This window comes from Scatophagus argus, chromosome 19, assembly GCF_020382885.2.
Source record: "Scatophagus argus isolate fScaArg1 chromosome 19, fScaArg1.pri, whole genome shotgun sequence".
Taxonomy (NCBI): domain Eukaryota; kingdom Metazoa; phylum Chordata; class Actinopteri; family Scatophagidae; genus Scatophagus; species Scatophagus argus.
Genome location: NC_058511.1, coordinates 12,315,197 through 12,341,084, shown reverse-complemented (window position 1 = coordinate 12,341,084; position 25,888 = coordinate 12,315,197). Strand labels below are relative to the sequence as shown.

Below are 25,888 nucleotides of genomic sequence, written 5' to 3'. Positions count from 1 at the left end.
CCCAGCCGGAAGTGCCCAAAAGATGGCAGTGCGACCCTCCGCGGTCCCGCCCAGTGATGCCGGAGCTGAAGCCGGGCTGGACGACGCCATGATGGATGAGGAGAGATGGAGGAGCTGCTGTTGAACGACAGTGCGCCATCTAAAGGTAAGTACATAAAAAATCCTCTTGCTGTAAGCGTATAGTACCGCAGGGTTTCACACATATTTTTACACTAGAACATTATTAAATGACCACAAGTGAATGAATTTTCCTTTTCTGTGGACCATTTCCCTAAAACTACAATACGTTTGAATCCCAAATAGTTACAGTGATGGAAAATAGTTAAAAAAAGCAACAACTTAAATACTTGTATTTTAGTTAAGTATTTTCATTTTGAGGAACTTTGTACTTCTAGAATTCACCAAAAATTAATAGAGACAAATCTTTTGCTGTAGGCCTACTACATTTGATAGCTAGAGTTGGCCGTTTCTTCTAAGGTTACAGTAACATTTTCCGTACAAAACCTCACTTCTATTTGTTTTTATAGTATTGCTTGGGGTGAAAATAAAATTTAAGTAATTACGGTAATCCAAAGTGCGCTTGCGCAAACGTGTCGTCGCAGACACATCAGGGCTAGAAGTTTGCAGTTTGACCAGCAGATGTCTCTATTCGCTCTCTTGTTTCACCTTGCGTAGGCAGGTGTCAGGCCTTAAAGTTAATCATTGTTCAGAACACAGAGTAGCCTTGCACGTATTTCATTATCTGAATATTTTGAACCTGTGTAGATCATTCCAGAAAATATGTAAAAGCTGTAGGAGTACAAACCTCTAATGAGAAAAGGAAAGGCTGGTAAAATAATAAATGACCTTTAGCAGAACAGGATAGTTGACAAGTTCTTTATTTTGAATATACAGTAATTCTGTGAATGTACAAAACTCTCACAAATATATTTCTGACATCTTTCCCACAATAAAACAGACACAACGACATGAATAGCATCAAGCAGATGGTCACATTGCACATAAACTGAGGTGTGTAAATAAATGAATAAGAGTTTCATAACTCTCCCTTACGGTGGCTTTGCACGTATGCAGGTTACTGGTGTACAGGAAGAGATTTTACAGTGATTCAATGCTGGAAATTTCTGGAATTAGACCTTGAGAAAGCACAATTCCCGTAAAAGTTTTGTGGATAAAATCATCAAAGTGTCCTTCATATAACATTTTGAGTAGTTATGAGGCAGAACAACAAAAGGAATGACTTATTGTTTTGAGGGTTTGTTGGAGGAATGCAAAAGTGAACGTAGTACATGGAAACTTGTTGATGAGACAACAAAAAATATCCTGACATGCCTGTGAATGTCTCAAAACAGAATGTAGCATGGTGTCTCTACATTGAGTATAAAAACAATTAAGATTAAGTGCTTTTCTTTTTTTAACTTCATCAAGAACATGTTGATCACAAAGATGCACACTGAACAAAAGCATTTCCTTCATATGCTATACGTTTCCCTGGGCAAGATAATTTCCTTCAGAGTTGATAGCAGTTTGGAATTGCAAATAATGCTAATAATAATAATAATAATAATTATAAAGAAGCAGCAACAATCACAGGTTGAAAATTAACCCTACTACAGTACTAAGTGCAGTATATTTCATGATATAAAATTTAAGTGTGTATTTTCAGTGCAAAAGAAGAGCTTTTTTTTTGGGAAGAATGGGATAAATGCATTGATGAATATCATCTACTGGTCCATCGAGATGACCAAGTCCCATTTGGTCAAAATGTCATCGGCCTCCCACCCTCTTTCCCCATTTCTCTCCAGTTCTCTCTGTGCCTCTGCCTCTTCCTCAGAACCTTGTCTGACAAACACATTTTCTAACATCAACTTACTCCTCATTGCATACGCCTCCTCCTCTCCTCCCACCCTTTTCTGCCTACCTTTCTCTCCCTGCATCCGCTCATCCAACTCTCCCTCCTCCTCGATGAACTCCGTCGGCAATTCAGGCAACACTAGTTTCCTGGTCTCAGGATCCCAATCAAGAAAAATAGCTTCTTCCTCTTCCTCCTCCTCCTCCCAATGCTCATCATCATGCATCTCATCTATTTTGTCGGCTGGAGCCAGACTCAGAATACCATAGTCATCTGGTAAGGAACCTGACTGCTCAGCACAGGAAGTAAACATGTCTTTGGGCTTCTGAGAGGCATAAGCAAGAAGAAGGGGTACTCTTTCTCTCTCGCTTCCTTCTTCCACACCTGCATCTATCTTTCCATCTGCTCTTACTCTCACCTTTCCATCTCTCTTTTCCCCCATTTCTCCCTCCTTGTTTGATGGTAGATTTAAAGGAAAATGGAAGAGGCCATTTTGTGGGAATTTGTTTCCAAATAAACCTGAAAACTCTCCACCCTTCAGTCTATCCACCTCTGCCTTAGGTGCTCCTTTAAAAGACAGTAATGGTGCCTGTGTTTGGCTCAGTGGAACTGAATTTACCCATGTGGGCACCTGTACAAGCGGACTCATCTCCATGTGTATCAGCATGTGTGTTTGTGAGCATGTGTGGGTTGACCTCTGTGAGTGGTATGACTTCGTCTGAGGAGCATAAACTCCAGCAGAGTGAGTATTCTCCCCTCTCCACTCTTTCTTCTCGCAACTACCTGTTGGTGTCCATTTCTGGTGTTTACCTTTCAGATTATTCCCATCTTTTCCTCCATCATGCCTCCTCTCTGTTTCTCTTTCTTCTCCTCTAACATCAATTCTGGGAGCTTTGCCAACAAATCCATAGTCGATGGGTTCCTCAGGCACTGGGGGTGTTTCAGCCCTCCAGATGACATGTTCTGGGTGCTGCTGCTTGGGGAGTGTAGGCTCTGATATATCTCTTTCAGTGTCTGATGGCTTGATGACAGTGATATGGATGAGGTTGAGTTTCTCAGGAGGGAGAGTCAGAGGGGGCCCATTAAAATAAGGTGTGTTCTGGAAATTAAAGAAGTGTTGAATTAAAAGATTGACTTTTAGCTCTTGAAACATTTTGACATAAAGAGAAGCTATGCAGTAGTGCCTTCAAAATTTTTTGTCTCGTTCAGTGCCATAGAAGACATTTTGCAGCTGTTTTCACATGCTGTTGTTAAGCCATTCATAGGAGTAAAAGGTGGTGAAAGTTCTACATGGTTTTATCACCCTCCTTTTGGAACAGTGAGGGGTAAAAGGTTGAAAATTTAAGTCGAAAAGGACAAAGAATGGACAAAGACTAGTTCAATTTCCAGTGTATGTAAAAGTGTGGATGTGTGAGTTTGCATTACCAGCATGTATGGATTCTTCGCTCCTTTTCCCATGAGGTAGTGATAGAGAATGTAGCCAACCATCAGTAGCATACAAATGCACACAAATGGAACAACAGTACCTACAACCACCATCTGCAGCTGGCCAATCACAGGGTCTGTAAAAGTATATATAGGGCACACTATGTGAACACCAAGCCATTTCTTTGTATAAATCTAAAATGCTCTGTTATCAAGCTAAAAATATGACTATTTTTCTTCATTAACACAAACAATAAAAGACATCTCAGTGACAAACATTAATCTTGCATTTGCTACTGTAGGTTATCAGGTTAAGTGACATTCCTTTCTACCTGGAGGTGTGGTTATGCAGTACTGTGCTGAAGACTGACACTCGGAAGGCATGGAGAGGAATTTTGCCTTGGCAGAGAAGCAGTACTCTGTATCATAGTCCATCAGGCGATATTTGTATTGAGCGGAGGCCACTGTGAAATGGCTCTACAAACATACATGCACACAGATTAGTCAGTTAGTCAGCTGTAGAACTTCAGGTGTGCTGGATTTAACAGCCTTCACATATTTTTACTCACAGTATGTCTGCGGCGGGTATTGTGGATGGACAGGTTGTACATCATTTGGGGGTAAAGGGCTGCCATAGAAACCGCTGGGGTGTGGTTATTAGGCATATATCTCATTGGTCCCTTCAGAGAGAAGATGGCACTATTGTCCTCTATTTCCACATAAACCAGTGGAGGGCCAAAACTAGCTGTAGAGATAGACAAAAATATTTCATTTTTGGTGGATTTTGAGTTACCAAGGAGTTCAAGTTCGGCCAAAAGATGGTGTATTTTCTAGTTGTTGACTGATAGTGGATTTTTAAAGGCTAATAAGAACATTAAATCAGTCACCCAAACTCATTATCAGTCTCTAGTCTCTATAGTATGTCAACTGTCTTTTTGTCCAGTCTGTGCATTAGACAAAATGTCACGTTAACTTACTGTCACGCTTTGGATCAAATCTTATTGTCAAAGCCCATTTGGAGGATGCTCTCTTGCTCACAGCACGAACCCGGGCAACATATCCATGCTCCAGATCCCATGTCTCATTGCTCAGATCACACCAGGTCCGCATTATTTCTGTACACCGCCACACCGCTCTCCAGTTTGCCCGTCTTCCTTTGCCATTTTCAACACCGTCCCCATAGCTGTGAGAGACAAGAGTAGACCCACAGCAACAAGAGGATGACTGCTCTGAATCCCTTCACAAGCTGGGACAAAGAGTATGGACTGAGTGAACTCAGATATACACTCCTCTCCTTGTTCGATTCCCCCGTAAGCAAGAAACTTAAGCTTACATAGGCTGTATGTTAGATCTAGTTACATTTTTGTTTTGTTTCTACCCCCCTTTATTTTCTTGGCTTCTTTTGGTCAGTAAATTCCTTTCAGACTTGCTGAAGAAAGACTAATATAAATATATTAACTTCAGCTTTAACCAGTTCATATCAGTTATAGCAGCATGAACTAATGCAAGACAATAAATCTATTCTCAGGACCACTTTTTATTGGTTTTTTTTTTTGTTTTGTTTATTTTATACACCATAAATATTCACTTACATGGCGTACTGCACTGTAAAGTGTGTGTCACTCAGCGTGCCATTTCCTGGGAACCATTGCAGTATATTCCTCAGATTCACTGAGGAGAAGACGACATTGATGGGGCTTGGCGGAGAGGAGGAGGCTGAAGAGAAAGAGATTGAAAGGTTTAAATTAAGAAAGATGAGAAACACATATTTAATGAAAACTTGTGTTGCTCATTATGATTTCTTCCAGTTTCTGGTTACATAATGTAATCTCACATGGTGGTTGACTAGTTAACTTCCTCTTGTATATGGTACCAGCTGAAGTGATTATTAACACCACCACAGTCTGTGACACCATAAAATCATAAAACATAATACAATATAACCTTAGTAATAAAACTCAGATTTAATTTAGTTTGTGCATGGGTTATACAATGATGAAAGTTTCATCCTGAGAATTAGGTTTGTATGTTACAGAAATTTGAACGGGAAGCTTCACACATGCCTGTAATCATACCATATGCTCACCCAAATGACAGGGCTGTGACGCATTTCTATGTTAATGGACTACATCATGTTTACTAAATATGAATGAATGAAGTTGTATATATATATATATATAAATATAAAATTAATGCCCTGTGTATGACAAGCTTTCCCAGCCTGTATGTGCTTACACCATAAATTAATGTATTGTCAACAACATTTGCATGATTCATGTTTATGGACGGAGATTTCCTTTGGTTTTTAGCCTACAACACAAGTCGTGGAATTAAACTACTCGTAGTATTAGTATGCAGTCATACCTTTGCAGTGCAGGATCCACAGGCTGATTAAAACGAATACTGTCCGCATCTCTGCATGGAGTGATCATGTTTTCACAACATGTTCAAGATCCCGGCTGCTTCTCGGCTCCTCGGCTTCTCGGCTTGCTTGTCAGCTCCGCAGGCTCCGTTACCTTCTCCGACGGTGATCAGCAGCTCGATGTTTATCCACAAGATCAAAAGGGATCTAAGCTAAAACACACATATTCAAAGTGAAAGTAAAAGAAACGACAGCTTAAGTTTGAATTGTTGGATGTGTTTGATGAACAACCAGTAAATCTAAATAATTAAAAGACAAGCCCTGCGACAGCTTTCCGTGTACGAGGAAGGAATGTGACCTCACCTGTTTGTGAACATTTTATACCTGAGCAGGTGGCGGCCTATCAGTAGACACTGGTGGAAGAAGGAAGTAAACTGATCTATTATATATATATACATAATAAATTCATAAATTGAATTTGCAGCAAATATATATTTTAAATAATATTTTTGAGTTTTTATGAGGTTTTGAAATGGATACAAAGTGTGGGTGATTAGTGTATGATCAGTGTGTTGTAAAAGACTGTGAATCCACCAAAGCCTTTCAGTTATAAAATGTGTGAGGAAATTATCTGGTAGAATACATTTTATTTTTATTTTAAGCCCTTTAATATTTGTTCTCCGACCATTTCCAAATAGCAGGTTATTGAGTTATCTGGATGACCTTGCTGAATACAATGTGACACTGCAACCGCAGCTCATGTTTCACAACTGACGGGGTTCCAAGTTACACAAAGAACTCAGTTCTTCAGCACATCTTACATTACATCTTACAATAATACAAACACAATAACAGCTACTAGAAAAAAACACCAAACTTTTTATTAATGCCATCCATAGTGACATCTGGTGGACCACAGTCGCCACTACAGTCTCCAGTTCTGTATGTGCATGTGTTATGACAAGGAGGTCAGACGAACTATAGGTTTTAAAAGGACATGTAGGCTGTACACGGTATGGTGCAAATTTGTGACAACTGTCATACATATATTAGAATTATCACATGTTATACTTCCAGTGGAATAACATTACACCACAGCCCTAGAAACCCAGCATAGTGACATCATGAGGCGGAACTATGTAGTTTGTGTCTCTGACTTGCCTCCGGATTGTTGTTGTGGTTGCACGTCTCTCGGCGCATTCATCCGGCGCCTGTTAGCACGTAGCTTTTTCCGGCGTTGTGTGCGCCTACTGAACGCAGCAGTTGTTTTGCGTGATGGTTCGTAAAAATTGACAGTTTTTGATGCAAACATGGCGCTCTCAATGGAAACGCAGCTCCAGAGCATTTTTGAAGATGTTGTGGTAATTAGCATCTTTATTAACTGGTTTTAAAGATAACGTTAGTTAGCATTTCAGACAATGGTAGCCCCTTCCATTAAATGTTCATACATTAACCTGATGTGGTTTCGCAAAGAAATAATCCCAACGATTTAGCAAGATAACGTTTATTTTACTTGCATTAACTAGCATTTTAGAATTCATGCATTGTGTTTACAAGTTACTTAGGTTCAAGCACTTAATGAAGTGCTTAATCGCCATTCTTTACACTTTTCAATACGCAGACCTGCTTATTCTCCTTCACTATGTGGTTCATAATAATGGTGTTTTACATTTAGAAAGATGTTCATGTGTTGTACAGTTATTTTACAGATGATTTCAGATTTCAGTTTGGTGGAAAACAGGATAATAAATTGACAAAACAGTGCTGAGTCGATCCTTTCTGAGCAAGTTTTAAAAAGCGTTTGAAAACAGGTTCACTCCACAGAGAGAAGAGAAGACCCAAAGCAAAGGAATTACAGACACAGATTATTTGTAACCGCAAGTCTGCAAGGTCAACCTGACTAATGCGAAATGCCTTATCTTGTATGTGGCCATGCAGTACTTTTCCCACTTCCTGCTGAGTCAAAATATGTGAAAAAATTTATTTGAATGCATCAAGCCTGTAAGTGTTTTATTACTTTCCGGTTGACATTGAGAAGAAGCATTGAGAGAAGGGGATAGCATTAAATGAAGGAGTTAAATTCCTATACAGCTATGCTTGAGTAACATGCTCATTGCATTGCACCTGCCATCAGTCCCCAAGGCTGACAGGCGTTCACTCTGCTGAAGTGTTTCTCAGCAAGGCACTTAAATCTCTATAAATGTCAAGCATTGTTCTGCAGCAATGAAAATTATTATTGACAATACTCTTAACAAAGAAACAAGTGGAAGCATGTAAGGTGAAACTACAAAAAAGAGATGAAGAATTAGCATATTTTATGTCTTGTCATATAAGCTTTTCTCATTTGTGTTTTTCTCTTTTTTTCCTCAGAAAACTGAGATGATAGAAGAAGCCTTTGCTGGGTAAGATGTTCCAAATATACACACTCAGACCTTCTGTTTTTTCTGTCAGGTAGTTCAAACAGCTTCATTGAATATTTTCCCTACACTTATATATGATATATATATGTAAAAATATATATTTCCTCAATAAAATGTTTTATTGTGCTGTACTGAAATAACAATTGCATGTTTAGGATGTTCACGGACACTCCAGAGGATGAGAGGACTAAACTGATCAGTTGTCTTGGAGCATTCAGGCAATACTGGGGAACACTACCACAGGTCTCTATCTAAACACACAGAAACAGACCCACGCTCACATATAACACGATGACAGATTGACTGGATGGATTTTAATTGCCTCCATTTCTTTCTGAAGGAGTCTTATGAACAGTGTGTACAATGGATAGTGCGGTTTATACACAGCCAACACAGTCCCAAAAGGATCTCCTTTCTCTACGACTGTCTAGCAATGGCTGTGGAGACCAGTCTGTTACCCCCCAGGTACACACATACAGCACTCATACACACTTAAGAAGCAGATAGTGGGACATGACACTCATATTATCTATTTTTTTTTTTTTAAGGTTTATTGAGATTTTTATGTATTGCACAGTATCACTGTCAGGTTTCGCCTTAAGGTTTAATAAGTGTTAAACTTATTGAAGTGTAAATAAGTGTTTTTATGGTTTATGATGATTCCATAATTAGTTTTACTTTTCATTTGTGTCATACATGATTATTATAAATATGTCTCTTAATATACTTACCTATATATATATGTCTGTTATTTTTCTTGATCCATCATGAATGATGATCCATTAAAAATCTCTTTCTGTGTCTCAAGGATGGTGTGTGTAGCTCTGATAAGCTCAGACAGTTTGGAGTGGGAGAGGACCCAGTTGTGGGCACTAACTTTCAAACTGTTTCGCAAGATCATTGGAGGGGTGGACTACAAGGTTTCTCTTTCTCTCTCTCTCTCTTTCTCTCTCACACACAAACACCCACACTGGATAAGCATCCATCAACAAACTCAATGATAAGAAGATAAGATAATCCTTTATTAGTCCCATAACTGGGAAATTGCAGTATTACAGGATATAGAGGGTGCAATGCAACGCATGCAAGGATAAAGAGTAGGACGTGCATTCAAAAAGAATGAATACACAGGAAACAAGTACCTGCAGTTGTACACAGTACAGAAAAGAAAAAGGCTATTTATACTAGTTTCCCTCAGTTATGATTAGTGCCAGGTTTGTTTCAGGGACTACCGTAAGTAAGTCCTTGAGTAAAAGTTTCCCTCTGTTTGTACATTCTTGTTTTTTATGATTTATATTTGTTTACTTTTTGGTGTTGTTTAAACATCGAAACGTATCTAGTTTTCAGTGGTCTGATTAGTATTTTTTCAGAAAGCATTTAAGGTCGAATGTCTTTTAAGCATCTCAAAGCTCTTTCAAGACACTCTTAGGCTTAATTGGGCAAATTCCTAATACATTTTTTTTTGCTGAATTTCTCATCTCTCTTCAACAAACAGCTGTTAAGGTTGAAATTGTCCATCATCAGATTTGTTTTCATGTAAAGTGTGTGTTTTTCAGGGTGTTCGAGACCTGTTGAAAGCTGTACTGGATAAAATTCAAACCATCCCTACCACTGTCAGCTCAGCTATAGTCCAGCAGCTTCTGGCTGCTAGAGAGGTATTTTTCTGTCTGTGGTTCACTTATTGGGATTAATTATTTGTTTTTTTCCTTATTTTTATTGCATTAATGTTTGAATTATTGGAATTACTGGTAAGCGTAGCGAGTCGATCACTTTATTTTTTTTGTTTTTTCTCTGTTTATTCCAGGTGGTAGAGTATATGCTGGACAGAAATGCCTGCCTCTTGCCAGCCTACTTTGCTGTCACAGAAATCAGAAAACTGTATCCAGAGGGACAGCTGTCACACTGGGTTAGTGGGTTTCTTGTGTATGTGTGTAGTCATGCCATGTTTACCTAACAAATTTTCCTGTGTTATTTTCTCTCCCATCCATCCTTGTGTTTTCTTGGTCTCTGTTTGTAGCTTCTTGGCAGTTTAATATCAGACTTTGTGGACAGCTTTAGACCCACAGCCAGAATTAACTCCATCTGTGGTAAGAGACACATAAACATCCACATACTTAAAGTATGTATAGAGTATATAAAATTTTCATTGTTTTATTGTTCTCAAGGGTTCTTGTTTTGGCAAACTGGTTCTCCTCCTTGCGCTTTGCCAAAGCTTTGATGAAGTCCAATCCTTTTGAAACCAAAATATAATCTAATGGGGAAAAAACATCAGAATTTGCAGAGACTTGGGCAGTTTCTGTTAAGCACTCAACACTTGTGCCTGTGCCACACACTGCATCCCACAGATTTACTACTTGCTGTCACTGACATATTTTCATGTGTGAATGTGTGTGTGTGTCCACAGGTCGGTGCAGCTTGTTGCCAGTAGTGAATAACAGTGGGGCCATCTGTAACTCCTGGAAATTAGACCCCACAACTCTCCGCTTCCCTCTAAGAGGCATGCTTCCATTTGACAAGGTAACATATTAACAAATATATACTACACAATCATTTATAGACACACACACATATACACATACACACAAACAGCAATAAACTGGATTTTTGTTTTTGTTTTTCTGTAGGACCTGTTTGAGCCACAGACAGGCTTACTCCGCTATGTGTTAGAACAGCCATATTCAAGAGAAATGGTGTGCAACATGTTAGGACTCAACAAACAGGTATGACACTCTCTTTTTCTACTTTTGCCTCTTTGCTTCTGCAGGCCCCTCCACTTGCCCTCATGTCTCCTGTCCCTTTGACTTTGTGTATTGTCCCTCCTCTTTCTTGTTAATTTTTGCCACCTCACTCTGTACTCCCTTATTTTCCCCTCCTTCTCCTGCTGTTCTTTCCTCCCTTGTTCTTGTCTCCTGTCTGCCTCATCTGTTGTCCTTTTTCTCCTTGACTTATTCCTCTACCTTATTCTGTTTATGTCTTGGTTTGTCCTCTTTGTTATTCTGCTCTGTCACTTTGTAGTATTCATGTTTGACTGGTCCTTTTCTCTTTTTTTAATTTCTTGTTTCTGCTCTTCACCTTTTCTCATTTGACACCCCTTTCTTCCCTTGTCGCCCTGATAACACAGCTTTATAAGACCATATGTAAAGCAAGCCAATGCTGTGAGCTTGACCCATAATGCACTGGTGTTAGTTTTCTCTGTTGGGTTCATACAGTTTCAACTCAGCCCAGCTCATTGAGCACCACAGGTACAATTTAACAATCTCTCATTGTGCCCAGACAGCTTGTTGCCAACAGAATAATCAACACTCTGAGCTCTGATTTTGAAGAAACAGTCTAGAATCCAGCTCGTCTCTTTGAATTGGCTGAGTTGATACTAACTGTGCTGAACGGACAGTGAACAACCTAGCTCCTTAGTCACCACGTTCTCTCTCTCTCTCTGTCTCTCTCCTTTTTTTCCCCCTCTCTTTTTATTTCTCCTTTCTTTGTTTCTTCCTCTTTTCTCTCTCTTTTGTCCTCTGGTTGTATGTTGTGTTTGTGTATCTTTCTGCCATGCGCTCTCTAGACTCTGAACATTTCCCAGGTATGTCGTTGTTCCTCCTCCCGGTCGCCTGACCTACCAGCTAACCAACACATTGAATGCTTTTTTAGGCATTGATACCATAGCAATGGTGAAACAGGACCAAAAAAAGGAAAAAAAAAAAACAAAACTTCATATGAAGTGAAAAGAAATGCTACAGAGCTTGAGATGATCACAGCAGGGCTTCATAGAGATATACAGAATGAGACAGATATAGTTAAATAAATACTGGGAAGGTACACCAACAGACAAGTGGGTAAATAAAGTATTATAGATAGATGGCACAGAGACAGGCTGTTTACTGTCATTAACCATGGAACATTTGTTGAGCAAAGAGTATCCTGCCACGTCAGTTCCCTTCACATGCTACCTTATGGCTGCTTTAAATACAAAACAATAAGTACAGTAACAATAAAATGTACTGATTGAAACCCAAAGCTTTCTGCTGTTATTCATTACCTTTGTCTTAGATGAGATTCAAAAAGTAATCCCAATCATAAATAGAGTCCCTGGCCTATTAGTTTTTTTTATAAATGAAAACAAGCCAATCGCTCTGACTAACTGGTCACTGTTACTGCTTAACCATGTGAATATATACTCAGTAGTGTTTGTAGAACATTGGAATTGCTTTTATGTTAATGTTTAATATACCTTATTCGCAGTGGCCCAACTTCTATATATTCTTCATCTGATTTGATTTTACAACCCTAGATTGTCCTTGATTAAACTGAGCTAACCGACAACGGCATCACAGAAATAGTTAATGAATTCTCGAGCTTGTACTTTTTGTCTTCAGAAAACAGTGTATTTAGTCCCAGCCATTAGTTGGAAGAACAGACTGTACAGTCTGTTCTTCCAACTAACAGATTCATTAAACATTGCTGATTTTAAAACCCTGCTGTTGCCATTTCAAGCCCTGCTGCACTGCATGTGTGAATGTAGTGTGGTCTTTGCCTGTTTTTAGTGAGGTCCTCTCGTGTCTCCTTGATGCTGCTCTCTGTTGTGCTGACCTGGGCAAAACTACCCCACTTCGACTAAACAGTGGTCTTAACTCATGCAGCAATGTAGTTTATTATGCACAGCAAATGAAATGACTACAAGCCAAATGGAGAAGAACTCGACAGCCTATTGCAAGCAACAAAACTGAACAAGCACACTGTAACAGTCAGGCAGTGATCACATGAAGAGCGGCTGTGCTTTGATAACAGGAAGTCAGTTTATCATTCTCAATTTTATTTTTAGCTAGGCATTTTGAGCTGTGATTTTAATGATGTTCTGATTGTCATGTTGTCTGCTTTCAGTCTAAATTAACTTTTGATGGTTTGATGCTGTGGTGTATAAGTGAACCTTATTCCTATGCATCTCGTGCCATCCAGTCTGTTAATTGCATTTGTGTCTTTTAATTTGTAACATTCGTGCTCTGTTAACTTTGTTTTTCCACTCCTTTATGAACTTATTCATTCTCCCGAGTCTCTCCAGGTTAGAGATGGAGTGATATTTTTGTAATTACAGAGTGCAGATTAAATTGCATGAACACAGGAAGCTTCAGAAAAAAAGACAAGGCAAAGTGTGGAATACAAAGCAAACTACTCTTTGTGCTTATCTTTTTCTTTTTGATCATTGTTTTGTCCAGGTCCGCTGAATGATTCTTTTGTTCTGTCTGACTGGATGAGTGTACTGTGACCTATGTGGTGTGATTTCTATTAGTTAATGATGGGCGTGGTTGATGACTTCTTGTTTTATGCAAACTAGGTCTGAACAACATGCAAAAAAATAAAAGCATATGCATCACCTGCGATTTGGATATTGCACTTGGCCATATTGCGATTTTGATAATATGATGACTTTAAGCCTTATAAGGAAGTACAAGCATCAACTTTTTGGCCTTTTTGTGTATATTCAGCGGTTCAGGCCGATATTAACCTTTCATCCATACACACAAAATAAATCCTAGAGTTCGTACTGACTCAGAGTTTGAGCTTGGTGACTGCATTGAGTGTTGTTGGTTGAAAAGAATAACATTTAACTCTGTGACCAATAGATTCTTTATATTTAGTCTGAGTCTGAAATGAACTGGTAAGAGCAGATGAGTGACATACTTTAACGGTTAACAACAAGCTGGTGGTGGATCGATTCTCATTTTGTGAGAGAGACAGTTAAATTGCTTCCCAATTAATTGCAGTGTAAATAGCCTTAAAACATATTTGCTCTAAACGCTAGCATGACATTGGTGGAGCTGTTGGCTTGTGGTTGTGTCTTTTTGTCAATAATAGCTCGGCAACACTGTTATGGTTTTCCTTTTTCAAGGTTTAGGGTCTAACTATTGCACTGAGTTCTTTGTACAGTAGTGGGAAATTATGCCTGTTGTGTCTGTGGATCTTTCTCTCTTTCCTTTTCTTTCCACACTTGTGTGTGTGTGTGTATATGTATATGTGTATGTGGTGACAGAAGAAGAGGAGTGACAGTCAGCTTCACAGCTCCTCCTCTTCCTCTCAATCACACCAGCGCTCCACCTTCCCAATCCTGCTAGCCTGCATGCGTGATGGTGTTGCACCATTTGGTTTGGTTTGCTTTGTGTTAAGTGCAGTGATGTGATGTGCTGTGCTGTGTTGTGTTGTATCGTACTGCTCTGTGCTGTGCTGTTCTTTGCTATATTATGTAAAAGGGCTCTTTTAAGCCACTGCAGAGATCTAAACTCCTTCTGCTCTGTCACTGGATGGATGAAGTTAAGTTTCCCACACTCAATAGCAAAATGGCAGTATTAATATTTTTTCTTGTTTGGCATGACGCGACGTCTGTCAGTAGTGAAAATATAGTTTGAAATAGTCCGGTACGTTGAACGTTTTTCTGTAAGCAAACAAATGCATTCCACGGGTAATGTTCAGTTCCTTCCCTTCCCTCATTCCCTCGCTCATCAAAAGGTCTGAAGTTTAGAACTTTTAGCACCTACATAATCACATCACAGGAAAAATAACCAAACCATTTGGTGATTAAAGATGAATGCCAGAGGATGATTTACCCAGCTGACAGGAGCAGGAAGGAGATTCCATCTCGCATGCAAGGGATGGGAAAATGTTTTATAGGTCAATTTCTAATAACCGTTGAAGCATCTACTAACATGAAAAGGTGTACAAGAAGTATTTTAATGATGATCCCTCCCTTCATTCTCTCCCTTTCTTCTCCCTTCCTTTCCTTCTGTCTCTCTATGTTTCCTTCATCCCTTTTCTTTTTCTGTCTCTGTCTGTCCTTTTCCTCCCTTCCTCTGTTTAACTCTTCTCTCTTGCCTGCTGTTTTCTTTATGCTTTAACACTCCCCTCCTCTCCTGCCAGAATAAGCAACGTTGCCCAGTGTTGGAGGAGCAGCTGGTAGACCTCGTGGTGTACGCCATGGAGCGCTCTGAGACGGAGGAACACTTTGACGCTGATATCGGAGGAACTAGCCAGTTGCTGTGGCAGCACCTTTCCTCCCAACTCATCTTCTTTGTGTTGTTTCAGTTTGCAAGCTTCCCACACATGGTGCTTTCATTACATCAGAAGGTAAGAGGAGGGAGGAGTTAATGGCTAAATAATGGGTAGTAGGATTTTAGCTTGATTTTATTTGTTTTTTGGACAACATACTTAAATATAATTGTAATACACTCAAGAATTTAGGGTCTGACAGTAACAAAATTTGAGCAAAGAACTTAGAAAATTGATTTGTGAAGAGTCACTAATGTGAAAAAGTCTCACAGATGCCCAAAAAAGAAATCCTATCACTGAAGACAATGGCTCTCGACTCACTGTAGCTTAAAACACAGATATCAGTCAGTTAAAACTAATATAACATCCAGATCTCCACATTCAGTTAGGCAGTACCAACAAGCAATCATCTCTTTGTCCTGGGCCTTTAAGGCAGGAGAATTTGACCTTAATGAAAGGATGTAGTTTGTTCCATCCCACCATACCAAGGTGCACAAAGGAATTCTTACCCGTCTTCAACTATAAAGAATGAAGTTTGCTACAATGGCTCTAGTGTAATTATTTAATGTCCTCACCTTTCTAAAACCAAATCTAAAATTGGTGGCAGTGCTTCTTTAAATATGGCTTAAAATGGCCATGTGACCCGTGTTGTTTTCTCTCGCTCTCTCTCTCTTTCTCTCTCTCTAGCTTGCAGGTAGAGGTCTCATCAAAGGGAGAGACCACCTCATGTGGGTCTTGCTGCAGTTTATATCGGGAAGCATTCAGAAGAATGCCTTGGCTGACTTCCTGCCTGTCATGAAACTCTTTGACCTGCTTTATCCAGAGAAAGAGGTGAAAATCTGCCTAGAAATTGTTTTGGGTTATTATGATCATTATTACTAGTTCCCTGTTTTATTGTATAATTTGTTGTCTTTTGTAATGTGTATTTTGCTTCCAATGTTTTCTTTGGCAGTTTTTATTGAAAGTATATCAGTAAGTTGGAGTGGCACTTGTTAAACTGTTTATGCCAAGGGTCATAATTTGTCCTATAATTAACTATTTTATTGGCTGTACCATCGGGCTCATATGTGTTTTCTCTCCCACTCCAGTGTATTCCAGTTCCAGATATTAACAAGCCCCAGTCAACCCATTCGTTTGCCATGACCTGCATCTGGATCCACCTGAATCGCAAAGCTCAGAGTGACAACTCCAAATTACAGATACCCATACCACATTCTCTGAAACTACACCATGAGTACGTATCTTTAAAATACTCAAAAATCTGCTTTACATCAATAATAAATCCCTCAAAACTGTGCACTTCCACATCCATTTATTCCACATTCATTTGTTCCTCTTAACAGTTGTACAGTGAATTACTGCACAAACACACAATGGCTTTCTGCTTCCCTCCCTCGCTCCTTTAGGTTTCTCCAGCAGTCGCTCCGTAACAAGACTCTGGGCATGTCCGACTACAAGATCGCCCTGCTGTGTAACGCCTACAGCACCAACTCGGAGTGCTTCTCTCTACCAATGGGTGTCCTGGTGGAGACCATCTATGGAAATGGATCTATGAGGATCAACCTACCTGGCACCAACTGTATGGCATCTGGATCTGTCACCCCTCTGCCCATGAACCTGCTGGATTCACTTACGGTGCACGCAAAGATGAGGTACAGTAAAGCACAAGATGTACAGATGAATGGCAAATAAGGCAAAAATAGGTGATTTATTGAAAAAAAACTATATATGTCATGTCATGTTTATTCCCTAGTTTACACAGATAGTTATTGAAGTAACTGTTCCTTATTCTGTCTCTTTGTACCCTTCTGCCTGTCTGTCTGCTTCCAGTCTGATCCACAGTATTGCCACGCGGGTAATAAAGTTGGCCCATGCTAAATCCAGTATTGCCCTGGCCCCTGCACTGGTAGAAACATACAGCAGACTGTTGGTCTATATGGAGATCGAGTCACTGGGCATCAAAGGATTCATCAGTGAGTTCCAGAACCATTTTAATTCACTTATAATGTCCAGTGTGTTGGAAAGTTATTCACTTCTTCACTTATATACCTCATACCTCATAATATAATAAATAACAGACTTACAATATACCCCGGTGTGATTGTTTCATGTTTATTCCCTAGTTTACTGTAATGGACATGCTCTGATATGTGTATTAATACACACGAATTCACTTTAAAGTCCTTTTTCAGTAACTGTAAAGGATGCAGCACAGTCAGTTATGCTGTTAGGTGTCTAATATCCCATCTGTTAACATGAGCATCACTGAGAAACAAATTAAAAATAAAATAAAAATCTAAGTCTGTCTTTAAGAGTGATCTGAATTTGTGTTATAACTCTTTCAGCATGTCCTAATCCAATTTGTATTCAGTCCTCTTATCCACTGGGTTGCATTTTGAGCACACTGACTCAGGCCATTTGAGTTTAACATTAATTCATCAGTTCAGCACGGCGCACACGTGTTGAATAATGCGACACTCCCTCTGTTCAGGCCAGTTGCTGCCTAATGTGTTCAAATCTCATGCATGGGGAATCCTGCACACGTTGCTGGAGATGTTCAGCTACAGGATGCACCACATCCAGCCGCACTACAGAGTCCAGCTACTGAGTCACCTGCACAGTCTGGCTGCCGTACCCCAGACCAACCAGAACCAGCTGCATCTGTGGTAATGTGGACTCACACGTTCCCTTGTGTCCAGCATAATCACTGTAAGGTGTTGTGTGACACTTTTTTGTTGTCCACCCCCACTGAAGGTGCCAAAAAGGTAATGGTTTGTCTCACTGTCTCTGTATCTCTTCTTCCAGTGTGGAGAGCACAGCTTTGAGGTTGATCACAGCCTTGGGAAGTTCTGAAGTGCAGCCCCAGTTCACACGCTTTCTCAACGACCCAAAGACGGTTCTGTCAGCAGAGTCTGAGGAGCTGAATCGAGCCTTGATCCTCACCCTGGCCAGAGCCACACACGTCACTGGTACCACTCACTGTGGATTTACTTCTTTTATATTTGTTTTCATGAGGTGTTAGTCACTGCTTATGCATTCACCAGTTTGTCTTTTTCTTCCTTTCTTGTTTATGTCTGCCAGTAAGTTGATTGTCTCTTTCATGTACCCTCTCAATTTTATGTTTTTCTGTGTAGATTTTTTCACAGGGTCCGACTCCATCCATGGGACTTGGTGTAAAGATATCCTCCAGACTATCATGAACTTCACACCTCATAACTGGGCCTCACACACACTGTCCTGCTTCCCTGCTCCTCTGCAGGTGCACTGTGGTCACTTTGGCATGAATGACACTGACAAATTCAAACTTCCATTTTAATTTTATCTCACATCAGATCCATTCACCCTGTTGTAATGACCATCATGTCTCTCTCTCTCTTCCTCCCAGGCATTTTTCAAACAGAACAATGTTCCTCAAGAGTCTCGATTCAACCTGAAGAAGAACGTGGAAGAGGAGTACAGGAAATGGAAGTCTATGGCCAATGAGAATGACATCATAACCCACTTCTCCATGCAAGGCTCTCCGCCGCTGTTCCTCTGTCTGCTGTGGAAAATGCTGCTGGAGACGGACCACATAAACCAGATAGGCTTCAGGTTTGGTGTTATTTGATGTTTCTACAGATTTACCTTTAGAGACATTGTATTTTATATTATTTTATTTTATTTGTTTATTTTGGTCTTCAGGGTCTTGGAGGGTATCGGGGCTCGTGCACTGGTGGCTCACGTGCGGACATTTGCGGACTTCCTAGTCTATGAGTTCTCAACATCGGCTGGCGGGCAGCAGCTCAATAAATGCATCGAAATACTCAATGACATGGTCTGGAAATACAACATAGTCACCCTGGACAGACTCATCCTGTGTCTGGTGAGGACAAACTTGCATACAGAGAAATATATCTGCTGTATGACAAGATCTGTGTGTCTCACGTTTCCTCTCCTCTTCATCCAGGCGATGCGTAGCCATGAGGGCAACGAAGCTCAGGTTTGTTACTTCATAATCCAACTGCTGCTGCTGAAGCCCAACGACTTCAGGAACCGAGTCAATGATTTTGTCAAGGAAAACGCTCCTGAGCACTGGCTGCAGAGTGACTGGCACAACAAACACATGAGCTACCACAAGGTACACATTTAACAGCAACTAGTTTTTGTACTTGCGGCAGTAGAGCTGTCTGATTTAGACAACAACTCATTATAAAACAGTGAAATGTAGAGAGAAACCCAGGTTTAAAGATGCAGTGTTCTTTTGGTTTTATTGGTTTTTGTTCCTTTACCAGAAATACCCAGAGAAGCTGTACTTTGAGGGCCTTGCAGATCAAGTCAACCCTCCCATGCAGCTCCAGCCTCAGTACTTGCCCATCTACTTTGGCAACGTGTGCCTGCGCTTCCTGCCGGTCTTTGACATCGTCATTCACCGCTTCTTAGAGCTTCTTCCTGTCTCAAAGTCTTTGGAAACGCTCCTTGACCATTTGGGGGGCTTGTACAAGTTCCATGGTGAGTTAGGGTGGCCTTTAAATGTAATGGGATTTTATGGATGAAAAAAGAGAACAGGTTTAGGCTGATAAAAAGAGCAGTTGTAATGAAAAGAGGAAGAAGAGGGATGAATAAGATAAGAAGGCAGTTGTTTGTGATATGTGCTTAATTTACTGCTGTGTTTGTGTGCAGACCGCCCAGTCACGTACCTGTACAACACACTTCACTACTATGAGCGACATCTGAGGGACAGAGCCAATCTGAAGAGAAAACTGGTGCATGCCATCATGTCCTCACTGAAGGTAGGCAGAAGGGAATGAAGATAGAAAGACACACACACCTCATTATGTAACAATTTATAGAATGTATTATGTATGTAATAAAATCATACATTTCTGTTCCTTGCTTGGTATCTCAGTTTTATGTGTAATTGCAATTTCTATTTATTTTTACTTATTGTATTTTTTTTTTCTTTCTTTTATAGGACAATCGTACCCCAGGTTGGTGCCTCAGTGAAACCTACCTGAAGTTTGGCATGAACCCCAGAGAGGACAACGTGTGGATCCCTGATGACACCTATTACTGCAAGCTGATTGGGCGCCTGGTGGACAATATCCTTCATTAGTCTCCCTCTGTCACTGTTCTCTGTAACTGGTGCTGGCTAATAAAAAGTCACAGACGTCTGCGGTACTTGAATAATATATGTATCTACTGCTAGTACCTCTAGTCTCCTTGAGTGACGTCTCCTCCTCCAGTGATCTTTAGTCCTCCTTAATTTGCTCTTTCTCACCCATGGCTGGCAAGTCACCTGGCCCCTTCCCCAACTGCGACTGGAGGTTCAATGAGTTCCCCAACCCTGCGGCCCACGCCCTACACGTCACCTGTGTGGAGTTAATGGCTTTGGCTGTGCCGGGAAAAGATGTAGGCAACGCTCTGCTCAACGTTGTGTTGAAAAGGTACGGCAGGCAAACACTGTGTCATTTTTGGAGTGTTAATGACTTCGATTTGGGAAAAATGACTGTAAAACACTGGTTTTTATAATGATAAAGATGTTTGTGATATTTTTTGATGCATGTGATGGGCACCTGAGAGTTTGAATTATTGATGAGTCAGACCATGTGTTCTTACACCTTCTAGTCAACCTCTGGTTCCCAGGGAGAACATCACAGCTTGGATGAATGCCATTGGACTTGTGATAACCGCACTTCCTGTAAGAAAAGCAGTTGCAAAAGATCACAGACTTTTGATAAATTCTCATCGAGTTTGCTCGCAATGATCACCTCCATCTCTCCTACACCAGGAGCCCTACTGGATTGTTCTCCACGACCGCATCGTGTCTGTGATTAGCTCTCCGGCACTGACGTCGGAGACAGAGTGGGCAGGTTACCCTTTCGCCTTGCTGGACTTCACAGCCTGCCACCAGAGCTACAGTGAAATGAACTGCAGTTACGTGCTAGCATTAGCACATGCTGTCTGGCATCACTCATCCATTGGACAGCTGTCTCTGATACCCAAGTAAGGGACTTTGCTTCACTTTGCTACTCTTTGCTACTCTTTGCTACTCTCACCTTTTGCTCATGTCCTTCTTCATCCTCATGTGCCCACGTATCATTTATGACTGTCATGCCAACGTGTATTTGTGACTCTGTAGATTCCTGTCAGAGACATTGAAGCCCGTCGTCCAGACGGAGTTCCAGTTGCTCTACGTGTATCACCTGGTGGGGCCGTTCCTGCAGCGCTTCCAGCAGGAAAGGACACGATGCATGTTGGAGGTGCACAGAAATACTTAACTGTAGATTATTAGATGATCAGCACAACAAAATTATACACAATCATAATCACTTTATGTTTTATTTTATTTATTGTTTAAAGTTTTTATATGTTGTTATGTTTTTGTATTTCAGATTGGTGTGGCTTTCTATGAGATGCTCCAGGCAGTGGACCAACACTGCCAGCATCTCAGCTACATGGACCCAATCTGTGACTTCCTCTATCACATCAAATACATGTACACTGGAGACAGCGTGAAGGAACAGGTGAGGCTGTCTTTTAATGAAACAGAAAAATAACCATGAACCAGGCATTTTTTTAAACTACAGTATACATTATTGAGATAATATAACAAAATAGCAAACTGAGGAAACAGCTGAAAAACTAAAAAATGGAGACCTTTGTCACCCAGACTTGAAGTAAGATGACCTGTCTGAACCCACGCTTCATCAGGAGACAGTATTATGTTTTTAGTTTCCATTTTTAGTTTGAATCTGTCACAACCCTGCGCAGGAAGACAGCTCCCTGCTGGTGTCCAGGCCTGACACCAGAGTTAATTAGAGGAGATGAAAACTGTAGCTCCACTTTGTGCTAGAGGCTTGGATAAGTGTACATCGATAGATTTTTCAAGTAATTCATCTAAAAGCGACCAGTGAACACTGAGAGTGGTCTTTACCCAAGCCATATGTGTCGCATTTTGGGTGCTGTGATTAAATGAACTTTACCTATTTCACTCCCGGCTTTTGACTGCCTATCATCATATGTCTGTTCTTTTTATGCATCTCTATGTTTATTCTGTTTTTCTTTCTCCAGGTGGAGAAAATCATCACGACTTTGCGTCCGGCTATGAAGCTGCGGCTGCGCTTCATCACACACAACAGTAAGATAGAGACTTCGTCATCAGCTGCCACCACCACTTCCGCTTCGTCCACTTCCTCCTCCACCCCTCAGCCCCCCACCGCCTCCCTCTCATCATCCTCTGGCACCGCCTCACCCTCCTCCACACAGCACACACACACACCTATGTAGGTGGCTGAGCACACAGGTACAATCATGGACTTTGACACAACCACATTGCAGCCTGAAATACTTTGAGTTTATTAAGCATTTTTACCATTAGGTGTTGTGCTTGACCACAGTTTTGCTCAAAGTAAAGATTAAAAATGCTTGCTTTACTTCTTTACCAAACAAGAACTCTGGAGAGCCTGAGTTCATAAGTGAGTAATTACTTCCTGTTTCTGAAATCTCAGATTGTAGCAAAGAGAAAACACAATCTCTAGGAAACTCAAAATTACAGATGTATTTGTATAGATGAAATGTATGTGAAAATGACATGAAGAATCTCCAGCAAAATATTTAGTGAATTATCAGAACAGGCATCTCTAACAACAAACTGTACAGTGATGTGCATCTCTCAGTATCCGCCCCATTCAAGGTCACAAAGACAGAATTTCTCATTACTATGATGGCATCTTTTTTATTTTTCTGTTTGTAGTCAATTTTTATATTATGTATTGTTATTACTTCATTAAAACAGATTTTGATAATATGTGATCAACTCTTTATTGATACCCCTACTGGACTCTGTGGGTGTGTGTGAGTGATTTGAGCCTTTTTAGCACACAAGAATTTACAGCAAACAGGATTTTTTCCAGTGGACTTCTAATGATTTCAAATGACTGATTCTCTATTAGCATTTTGCAAAGTGCCCATCTGTCTTTAAATTAATCCTACCAAAATTTTGTAGTTTTTTTGACCACAGTTGTCTTCTTTTTTTGGCTCATTGTGTCATAAAATGAAGTCATGATAAGCTGTGGTGTGAATACTGCACTGTATTTGTCAGCTCAGCTCACCCTCATCTGTCACACCGGAGAAACACCTTTTCTTTAGTTGAGTCACTCGTAGGCAGGCCACGACTTGTAAGATACCGATTTCTGAGAACATTACGCTAAGCTCCTGTGTCATGGAGAACACAGTAAACATGGTCACTTGCTACCAGTAGGGGGAGTTCAACATTTACAGTTGTCTTCAGTCACTCTCACAGATAGACCTTTCATTATTGGAGCTAAGAGAGACATTACAAATCCTATTGGCCCCATTAGTTTTTTTTTTCCTGTCTTTCTGCCACTGGGATATCGCTAAAGCATTTGAATAGATATCCAATGGTGGAAAGGCCAGCTTTGAGCCAAGAACACTTTGGATTTTGGCAGTGTGTTCGGTCTGGGATTTTTGCCATTTGACAATTGGCTGAAAATAATGGTGAGAGAAGTATTTCATTCCAAAACCTGGGGGTATATATCTGTTGGGTCAGTAAATCAAATTATAATTCAAGTGGTCTCCTTGGGTATTACAGCAAACTGAAGAACTGAGGCATTAATGACACTTTGTAGTCTCAATTTACCATGTATAGACAGTGGTCAGGACTACATTTCCCCCACAGAAGCAGGTGTCTTTGTACCAGCAAGAATCTGGGATTGTCCTGTGGAAAAACAAGAGACTGATGTGCAAGTCATGAATTTGTGGTGTTGTATAAAATAATTTGGTCTGATGGTGCTAAATTAATCCCTATTTTTTCATGATTTTATCTAAATGGTAAAGGTATTATCCAAACTATGACATAAGAGACATAAAAGATGAAATTTGGCATTTAGTATTGATCTGCTTCCCAAAGGGAAGTCTTCAAATTGTTTCTTTTGTCCAACCAACAGCCCAAAACCAAATAACAAAGCACATCATCAATTTAAGAAGCCGGAATTGGCAAATGTTTGAAACTTTTTCTTGAAACTATTCATCAACTGTCCAAAATTTTCCCAATTGATTTTTGATCCCAATTGATTGATTGATCGACTAATCATTGCAGCTGTAAACACAGCATGGTATTTGATTCCTGATGATACTCTTGTATTTGCATTGCAGAAAACCAATAATGGTAAGGGTGCTAATCAGTCATTCCTACTTACCCACTCTTAATTATATTACATCTTCACTGGGTCAGCTGTAAGTGAATTACATCAACATTATGCAATCTATTACTTAAGTACATTAGAGACCTGAACATCTCTTGTGATTTCCAACGGGATGACAGTGCAAATCCAAGTCCTTGCTTGTGGTGTTAGAGGAGAGCGGCGTCATGTTGAGAAACATTGATTTTAGCTTTCCGAACATGGAGCTTGATATCATTATTCTTGTTCATTAAAGTTTCTTATATACTAGGTCACCCGAGACTTAATCACATCACAAATAATGCAATGTACTGTGGGCATTTAATCCCATTTTCTTTGTCTCTCTCTCTCTCTCTCTCTGTGTGTGTGTGTGAGTCATCACATGTTCTATATAAGGCCCAGCTGAGATGTAGGTCATCTCATGCTCTTGGGCCTGTGGCTTACCCATTAAACCCTGGACCTAAACCTAATGTAACTTGTCAGCCTGGGTGGTGTGGATGCACAGGGAGTTTCTCATCACACTGTGGTCAAGTAAAGCTGTCATCGCGTGTGGGTTTCTGTTTCAGTTCTGCTTACATTGCGTGGGAAGCTCGGGTTTATATATATAGCATGATTGTATATAAGGCTTATGAGCTGTAGATGGACTGGTATGTAGAATAAATGTGTCATCTTGTACCAACTGTGGACTCACAAATCACTTTTTCTCTGTATTATTGCTTCTCGGTCTCAACATAAAATACATGTGGAGATGATTCTGTCACACACTCATCAAGGCTCTTTGCCACACATTGGATAATCCCTCATGAGCAAACACTGGTAATCTATCACAGCACATTGTTAAAGGGGGAGGATATACAGTACATTCATTAAACTAAACGAACGGATTTAAAGACATGTCAAACAACACGACTAAGCAATGTACGTTTTTGTTGTTAAATGAACAAATATCTCAGCTGCTCTAGGATGTATTACGATGAAAATTTGCACATGATTCCCCTGACTTTCCTCCCAGTGCCAACAGGAGATTGATATTTTTGGCTCAGTGGGAAATATCCCAACAACTAGTCGGTGAATTGTCATGAAATTCGTTATCAATTCGCAAGGCCCCTAGAGGACATATTGTAATTACTGTTTTCAACTAGAGCCGTGCGGTTGACCAATACTGTCAGCCGGAGTTGCATTTCATACTTAGAGCATGTTAGCATGCTGATGTTAACAGCCTCACAGAGTTGTTAGCATGGCTTGGTGAGGTTACCAGACAAGAAACTAGCAACTGACATGAGCACACTGAATGAAATCACGCACTTTTGGACCTCGGTCGGACATGATTCATCATATTTGCAACCTATTTTAGGAGTTGGCAACAAAATTGCAATTCAATTTAGTGCAATTTTCGTGCATGTTGTGTTTCGTGCTGCCAGCTACATTTAAAGTTTACTGTGAGCTCATCAGTATGCAGTTGATCATGTATGCCTCCATACATGATCATCAATCACTTTTTTAAATAGTATTATCAAGAATATTTATCTTCTCTTACTTTCAGATTTACATTTATATATAGTTATCTATAGTTGTCTGATTAAAAATCTCAGTTTACACACATAACTAGTTGGTTTTA

At 40.2% G+C, this 25,888-nt stretch overlaps 2 protein-coding genes across 3 annotated transcripts; one reads left to right on the top strand and one right to left on the bottom strand.

Moving 5' to 3' along the window:
* Positions 1 to 19: 19 nt before the first annotated feature.
* Positions 20 to 22,877, top strand: med23 (mediator complex subunit 23). 2 transcript variants are annotated; one of them, XM_046372417.1, is made up of 30 exons: positions 20 to 145; positions 8,010 to 8,041; positions 8,215 to 8,302; positions 8,400 to 8,524; positions 8,868 to 8,979; positions 9,616 to 9,714; positions 9,864 to 9,965; positions 10,077 to 10,146; positions 10,464 to 10,576; positions 10,684 to 10,779; positions 14,963 to 15,169; positions 15,779 to 15,922; positions 16,180 to 16,325; positions 16,498 to 16,743; positions 16,922 to 17,064; positions 17,583 to 17,757; positions 17,897 to 18,060; positions 18,226 to 18,350; positions 18,477 to 18,682; positions 18,773 to 18,953; positions 19,038 to 19,208; positions 19,363 to 19,579; positions 19,751 to 19,860; positions 20,043 to 20,169; positions 20,349 to 20,514; positions 20,696 to 20,768; positions 20,859 to 21,073; positions 21,210 to 21,330; positions 21,463 to 21,594; positions 22,142 to 22,877. In XM_046372417.1, the coding sequence occupies exons 2-30, from the start codon at positions 8,019 to 8,021 to the stop codon at positions 22,355 to 22,357; spliced, it is 4,113 nt and encodes a 1,370-aa protein (XP_046228373.1). In that variant the 5' UTR covers positions 20 to 145; positions 8,010 to 8,018; the 3' UTR covers positions 22,358 to 22,877. The 2 variants fall into 2 exon arrangements, with proteins under 2 accessions (XP_046228373.1, XP_046228372.1); XM_046372416.1 differs by lacking the exon at positions 20 to 145 and adding an exon at positions 6,813 to 7,000.
* Positions 863 to 6,001, bottom strand: il20ra (interleukin 20 receptor, alpha). The gene is made up of 7 exons (XM_046372418.1): positions 5,642 to 6,001; positions 4,870 to 4,993; positions 4,255 to 4,460; positions 3,847 to 4,022; positions 3,610 to 3,754; positions 3,278 to 3,414; positions 863 to 2,951 (listed from the first exon to the last, which is right to left on the bottom strand). The coding sequence occupies exons 1-7, from the start codon at positions 5,688 to 5,690 to the stop codon at positions 1,725 to 1,727; spliced, it is 2,064 nt and encodes a 687-aa protein (XP_046228374.1). The 5' UTR covers positions 5,691 to 6,001; the 3' UTR covers positions 863 to 1,724.
* Positions 22,878 to 25,888: the final 3,011 nt, after the last annotated feature.